The sequence below is a fragment of the Lepidochelys kempii genome, chromosome 9 (assembly GCF_965140285.1).
Source record: "Lepidochelys kempii isolate rLepKem1 chromosome 9, rLepKem1.hap1, whole genome shotgun sequence".
Classification (NCBI taxonomy): Eukaryota; Metazoa; Chordata; order Testudines; family Cheloniidae; genus Lepidochelys; species Lepidochelys kempii.
The window spans coordinates 47,974,299-47,981,933 of record NC_136388.1 but is presented as its reverse complement, the minus strand read 5'-3'; the positions used below and the strand labels follow the sequence as shown (position 1 = coordinate 47,981,933).

The following is a 7,635-nucleotide window of genomic DNA, read 5'->3' as shown; positions in this document are numbered from 1 at the left end:
CCTCAGCCATGCCCATGCCATAGAGGAGGGAATCTTTAGCTGCAGAAAGGCCAGAGCTGAGAGCCATTGGGGGGGGGAGGGGCGGATTAAGGCTCAGCGCCCCCCACCCCCAAGTAAACACTGGCAATTGTGAGCGGCTCTAACATGTTGCAGAGCAGAGGGCAGTGGTGAGACAGGCTGGCCAGTACAGGCTGCAAGTTGTGACTGGTCCCTGCAGGCAGGAATCCCAGTGAACAATTGCCAGTAGCCCAGTGCTGTAGCGGCATCAGTGGTTGATCGGGGAGTAATTGGGATTTATGCTTGTTCCAGCAGAGTATCCCCAAGGACCTGTCCCCACGCTGTGGAATGAGCCGCCGGAGCTGCCGTCGGGAGGGGGCCCCTTTGATGCTGCCACCACCACAAGCCACTTCTCGGACTCTACAGGCTTCCCCCCGTACACCTCAGAGTATGAGCCTGAGGACACCACAGACCTGCACCATCTGGATGATAACGGTATGTAGGAGCCTCCCAGGCAGCATCCGGCACCATCTTCTGTTAGAACTGTCCAGCCCATGGCAGGTCAGGCGGTTACACAGCCATCATCTGCACACCCGAGCCCTTCTGTTTGGAGCAAATGTTACTGTGGTTTAGGAGAAAATCCATAAGGTATTGCTGAGAACTCAGTTATCTGTGTCCTGTTTTCTGTGATCTCAGGGAAAGGGGAAATGAACACTGGCAATATAAGCCATCCTGTTCTTTATCGCTTGTTTAGCACCATAGATATACATGGCACTCCAAGGGTTGCCAAATTTCTAATCGCACAAAACCGAACACCCTGCCCCGCCCCTGTCCCAAGGCCCCACCCATGCGCACTACATTCATAGAATATCAGGGTTGGAAGGGACCTCAGGAGGTCATCTAGTCCAACCCCCTGCTCAAAGCAGGACCAATCCCCAACTAAATCATCCCAGCCAGGGCTTTGTGAAGCCTGACCTTAAAAAACCTCAAAGGAAGAAGATTCCACCACCTCCTTAGGTAATGCATTCCAGTGCTTCACCACCCTCCTAGTGAAAAAGTTTTTCCTAATATCCAACCTAAACCTTCCCCAATGCAACTTGAGACCTTACTCCTTGTTCTGCCATCTGCTACCACTGAGAACAGTCTAGATCCATCCTCTTTGGAACCCCCTTTCAGGTAGTTGAAAGCAGCTATCAAATCCCCCCTCATTCTTCTCTTCTGTAGACTAAACAATTCCAGTTCGCTCAGCCTCTCCTCATAAGTCATGTGTTCCAGTCTCATAATCATTTTTGTTGCCCTCCGCTGGACGCTTTCCAATTTTTCCACATCCTTCTTGTAGTGTGGGGCCCAAAACTGGACACAGTACTTCAGATGAGGCCTCACCAATGTCGAATAGAGGGGAACGATCATGTCCCTCAATCTGCTGGCAATGCCCCTACTTATACAGTCCAAAATGCCATTGGCCTTCTTGACAACAAGGGCACACTGTTGACTCATATTCAGCTTCTCATCCACTGTAATCCCCAGGTCCTTTTCTGCAGAACTGCTGCCTAGCCATTCGGTCCCTAGTCTGTAGTGGTGCATGGGATTCTTCTTTCCTAAGTGCAGGACTCTGCACTTGTCCTTGTTGAACCTCATCAGATTTCTTTTGGCCCAATCCTCTAATTTGTCTAAGTACCTCTGTATCCTATCCCTACCCTCCAGTGTATCTACCTCTCCTCCCAGTTTAGTGTCATCTGTAAACTTGCTGAGGGTGCAATCCACACCATCCTCCAGATCATTAATGAAGATATTGAACAAAACCGACCCTTGGGGCACTCCACTTGATACCGGCTGCCAACTAGATATGGAGCCATTAATCACTACCCGTTGAGCCCGACAATCTAGCCAGCTTTCTATGCACCTTATAGTGCATTCGTCCAGCCCATACTTCTTTAACTTGCTGGCAAGAATACTGTGGGAGACTGTGTGAAAAGCTTTGCTAAAGTCAAGGAATAACATGTCCACTGCTTTCCCCTCATCCACAGAGCCAGTTATCTCGTCATAGAAGGCAATTAGATTACCTGATTAGATTAATTAGATTACCATGATCTGCCCTTGGTGAATCCATGCTGACTGTTCCTGATCACTTTTCTCTCCTCTAAGTGCTTCAAAATTGATTCCTTGAGGACCTGCTCCATGATTTTTCCAGGGACTGAGATGAGGCTGATTGCTGTAGTTCCCCGGATCCTCCTCCTTCCCTTTTTTAAAGATGGGCACTACACTAGCCGTTTTCCAGTCGTCTGGGACCTCCCCCGATCGCCAGGAGTTTTCAAAGATAATGGCCAATGGCCAGGGGTGAAAATAAGTTAGAGAACTTACCGGTACGTCAGAGTCCTGAGCAGGGGGCGTGGCCTTAACCGGAAGAGGCAGGACCTTAAATCTCCGGGTCCTTTAAATCTTGATTTAAAGGGCCAGGGCTCCAGCTGCAGTAGTGGCAGCTGGAGCTCTGGGGCCCTTTAAATCCCCGCCAGAGCCCCGCCACCGCTACCCTAGAGCTTTAAATTGCCGTCTGGGAAAGCCGGTCCTGGTACGGCGCACCAGCTCTTACCAGTATGCTGTACTGGGGCGTACCAGCTTACTTTCACCTCTGCCAATGGCTCTGCAATCGCATCCACCAACTCCTTTAGCACTCTTGGATGCAGCGCATCTGGCCCCATGGACTTGTGCTTGTCCAGCTTTTCTAAATAGTCCCGAAGCACTTCTTTCTCCACAGAGGGCTGGTCACCTCCTCCCCATGCTGTGCTGCCCAGTGCAGTAGTCTGGGAGCTGACCTTGTTCGTGAAGACAGAGGCAAAAAAAGCATTGAGTACATTAGCTTTTTCCACATCCTCTGTCACTAGGTTGCCTCCCTCATTCAGTAAGGGGCCCACACTTTCCTTGACTTTCTTCTTGTTGCTAACATACCTGAAGAAACCCTTCTTGTTACTCTGAACATCTCTTGCTAGCTGCAACTCCAGGTGTGATTTGGCCTTCCTGATTTCACTCCTGCATGCCTGAGCAATATTTTTATACTCTTCCCTGGTCATTTGTCCAATCTTCCACTTCTTGTAAGCTTCTTTTTTGTGTTCAAGATCAGCAAGGATTTCACTGTTAAGCCAAGCTGGTCGCCTGCCATATTTACTATTCTTTCTACACATTGGGATGGTTTGTCCCTGTAACCTCAATAAGGATTCTTTAAAATACAGCCAGCTCTCCTGGACTCCTTTCCCCCTCATGTTGTTCTCCCAGAGGATCCTGCACATCAGTTCCCTGAGGGAGTCAGTCTGCTTTTCTGAAGTCCAGGGTCCCCGCTTCCTTGGTGGCTCGTTCTCCCTCACCCTCACTCATTTTCACTGGGCTGGGGCAGGGGATTGGGGTGCAGGAGGGAGTGAGGGCTCTGGGGTGGGGCTGGGGATGAGGGGTTTGGAGTGCAGGAGGGAGCTCCAGGCTGGGGCGTGGGGCCAAGAGATTCAGAATATGGGATGGGGCTGCAGGTTGAGACAGGTGGTTGGGGTGTGAGAGGGGGTATGGGCTCTGGGCTTGAGGATGAGGGGTTTGGTTGTAGGAGGGGGTTCCAGGATGGGGGTGGGTGGGGCCAAGGGATTCAGAATATGGGAGGGGGCTGCAGGCTGAGGTGCAGGAGGGGGTACAGGCTCTGGGCTGGGAGTGCAGGCTGTTGGGTGGGTCCAGGGATGTGGAATTTGGGGGTACAGGAGGGAGCTCCAGGTTTGGGGGGGGCTCAGGGCTGGGGCAGGGAGTTGGGGCTCACGGTTGGGGCACGGGCGTACCTTGGGCAGCTCCCGGTCAGCAGCGCAGTGGGGCTAAGGCAGTCTCCCTACATGTCCTGGCACTGCACTGCATCCCAGAAGCAGTCAGCAGGTCTGGCTCCTAGGCAGGGGGGTCAGGAGGCTCTGCACGCTGCTCTTGCCTGCAGGCATTGCCCCTCCACCTAGGAGTCGGACCTGCTGACCACTTCCGGGTGCAGCACAGAGCCAGGACAGGTAAGGAGCCTGCCTTAGCCCTGCAGCACAGCCGACCGGATGTTTAACAGCCTGGTCAGTGGTGCTGACTGGAGTCACCAGGGTCCCTTTTCGACCGGGTGCTCCAGTCAAAAACTGGACACCTGGCAACCGTAGGCACTATCCAAAACAAAGATGGATTCCCTGCCCCCAAATCTATTTAACCTACTAGGGTTAGCAGTGAGATGGCCTAGAGAAGGAAATCAACCAGACTCTGGCATCCTGCAGGGTCATTGTGTCTCATCACAGCACTTCCCGTCCCCACAGGCTGCGCTCTCCAATAATCTAGCCCTCAGTTCCTCATGTTTGGAACCCGATCTAGGAGTTCCAAGGAGCTCAGATGTTTGACCCTTACAAAGTCCCCTGGGTTTATATTGTCTTGCTGAATCTTCTTTGGTCCCCTGTGTAACAAGAACGATGTCTGCAGTAATGGAAAATGCAAATGAGTCTGCCTTCATCATGTGCAAACCGCATGCATTGCCTCCTACACTTCCACCTTTAACGTTATTTCCTTGGGGCTGCGCTCCTCTGATACTGCGCGAGATAAGAGCCTAATGGAATTTGTTTATTCCTATCCCTACTCCCTCTGTGTGTCCTGTACTACCTTCTCTGCCCCTCCCCATGGTGTTCCTGCTTTTGGTGCAAGAGCTTTCTGCTGTGCAGCTCCTGGCCTCCGGAAAGCTGTGCTGTCTTGCTCCAGCTCCATGCTCTAGCTATGTTCAAATAGTGTCTGTAAAGTTCTTTTCCTCCACTGCCTGTCTCTCGTTGTTGTTCTCTTGTCCTTTTGCTCTGTGTCCCTATTGTTTCCCTCTGTAAGTAATTCTGGGCTCATTTGTCTGAGTGACTCTTTCCACAACACAGCTGTAACATGGGGCCATGCTGAGACTGTTTCCCCATTAGCCCACAAGAATAATCAAACTTCTTCCTCAAAGATTTTAAAGACCAGGGCAGGGCACTGAAATGCCACTTTCCCAACTGGTTTCTAAAGTCTGTAGTGAGTTAACTTGGAAGGTGGAGGGAGGGTTAAAATACGACACGTGTCCTGGTGAATGATCCCAGGAAGGGTCAATTGGCTAGCAGTGTCCTTTGCCACTGTGCTAAAGACCTGTGCTGTCAGAAGGTCAGTTAGCTGATCAGAGACCTGCTCAATAGTGACAGTTCCCTGAGTTGCTGTCATGTGACACAAGGAAGTTGCATTCAGTGATTGTGTTGAGGTGACAGCATTGCTGCCATCTGAACCTCCTGACTGGGAGAGATGGGCACCTAAGCAGCCGTGTGACCCCTGGGTATAATTCAGTGGCTGGGTGGTGTCACAGCATCTCTCCTCTGAAAGCTTTGTCAGGATAAACGGCAGAGAGACAAGGAGAACCACTCAACCAGAAACCCCTCCACCCGCAGCCCACCCCACAATGCCAATGAGCGTTCCCCTGTTGGAATGAAACAAGCGCAGCTGGCAGGTGAAGGGAGAGAAGGCTTCACTGGAAAGGCAGCTGGGACAAAGCTATGTCGAGACCTTGTGTCTCACGATGGGCCAAGGGAGGTAATGATGTAAGGAGACCACAAGCTCCTGGAGCTATGGTGGCACCATGATCACGGCTCTCCTGGGCACCTCTGTGATTGTGGCCCTGAGAAAATTTTCTGTCTCCTGAACTCTCCCAAAGGGCAGGACCGTCCCGGAGACCCTGCCTGCTGCTCCAACCATCATGTGCAATCTGGCCACAGGCAATTATCTCCTAGTGAACATGCACCCCTGGGGCTACACAGTCCCTTCCCCACCCAGGTTACTGCACTGCCTTCAAGTCTATAGCAAACACTCAGATCCAGGCATGGCTTTAAAATGTGCTTCCCTCTTATCTTCCTCCCCCTCCCTGCTTCCCTCCCTTGCTCATTTTCACCCCGCCCCAAGGCTTCCAACCCTACTTTGTCACAGGCCCAGAGCCGCCGGGGTTGCAGGGGGTGGCTTTCATGAGGTTTCCAAAGGGAAGTCAGCAGCAGCACCACTGCTCCTTGGCAGCCTTGCTACCATCCGAGGGAGGGCTGTTGCAGGGCATGGGGACGGAAGCCAGCAGCTGTAGTGTCTGCATGGTGCTTGTCACTCAGGGTGTTGCAGGGGGGAGGGAGGAATGGGGAAGGGGTTTTAAATGAATGTTAATTATTAGTGTAGGTGGTTTGGTTTTATCCCATTTTTCCTTGGAGTTTGCTGGGATTTGGTGGAGGAACATTCATGTTTGAAACTGGCTTTCTTCAATCAACCACCATAAAATCCCAGTAGCCCCGGCCCTCCGCGTACAGGTGCCGGGGCCTGCAGTGCAAGCACTTGTTGCTAAATGCACAGTGTGGGGCGGCTCTGTGTAACGATTGTGCCTGTCATTTCCATAGTACACTCAGCACTGTGCATTTCCCAGGCATGCGGGATTGTGCCCAAGGGCAGTGGGGGCTGAGTATTGCAGGAGTGGAAGATTCAGCCCACCCGGGTGGAGGGGAAGGGCGGAGCGTGTCCTCACTAAATACTATTTCCTGCAGCTGCCTAGAGATTATTGGGGACCACACTGGACATTCCTGCCTCAGCCTTCCTGGTCCTGGAGCTGGGCCGTCTGGTGTGCTCCATGTGCCCAGGGATTTGTGGGTACAGTTTCTTCCACATGCCTTTAGCTCTGAGTGACCTCCAGCTCTTTGTGCTGTTCTGAGCCTTTCTTTTCTCTCGCAGGGTCTCTGGGTCCTGGAGCTATCAGTGCCATCGTAATTGCTGCTCTCCTGGGCACGTCTGTGATTGTGGCCCTGATCGTCATCACCCTGCGAAAATTCTCTGCCTCCTGAACTCAATAAAAGCTTTTTCTTAATACAAGTGTCTTCTGCTTGTCTGTGTGTCTGGGCTCTGGCCTGCTCCATCTGTGTGTGACTGCAAAGGGCCCCATTGAGGAAGCACCTCAATGAGGAGTCTGAGGGCCTTTTAACAGACTTTAACACCACCACTGCCCTCCGTGTACATTTTACTCCCACCTCAGTGGTAAGTTAGAGCCATGTGGGCTGATGCTGCAGGAGCATCTCTGGGTTGCTCGTGCTGTTCTGAGCCACAGAATTATTCTGGTCCTTTGCTGGAAGCTGTGAGGTTCATGACTCTGTGGCACTTATGCACAGCTGCTGCCCTTGCTTCCTGCAAACAGCCACCAGCAGCAAAGCATTCACAGCATGAGCTTCAGTATCCCCCTGATCCTGGCAGGAGCACATCGAGGGCAGGAATAGGTGGGACTTAGGCAAGGGAACTGACTTCACCATGCTATTGTGGGTTTTGCTTAATGGCTTTCTGATCCACCAACACACCTGTTACACTCACCCCTACGAGCCACTCCCTTTCATTGCGGGGTACGAACTTTCAGATACTCTTCCTGATGCACACACTTTACTTGCTCCTGATCAATACTCAGTGGCCTGTGATGCAATCACAACCACTGCTAGGATTAGAGAGATGCCATTGCCATTCTAACTATTCTGGAGATGTTCCCTTCAATACAGCTACAGGATTGTTGCATTCCCACTCCTGGTCCCCCTGAACTTTTCATATATGATTGCATCCCTGGGCTGTGATACCTTCATATGC

The 7,635-nt window shown here is 51.9% G+C and overlaps 1 protein-coding gene across 1 annotated transcript; it reads left to right on the top strand.

Moving 5' to 3' along the window:
* The first annotated feature begins 296 nt into the window (after positions 1–296).
* Positions 297–6,854, top strand: SNORC (secondary ossification center associated regulator of chondrocyte maturation). Its single transcript, XM_073358904.2, has 2 exons — positions 297–492; positions 6,745–6,854. The coding sequence occupies exons 1-2, from the start codon at positions 297–299 to the stop codon at positions 6,852–6,854; spliced, it is 306 nt and encodes a 101-aa protein (XP_073215005.1).
* The last annotated feature ends 781 nt before the right edge of the window (positions 6,855–7,635 follow it).

Excerpts from the sequence above, each read along its gene's own strand:
- SNORC (XM_073358904.2), top strand. The coding sequence starts at position 297 with ATGCTTGTTCCAGCAGAGTATCCCCAAGGACCTGTCCCCACGCTGTGG. Across the intron at positions 493-6,744 it reads GCACCATCTGGATGATAACG|GGTCTCTGGGTCCTGGAGCT; the intron begins GTATGTAGGAGC and ends TTTCTCTCGCAG.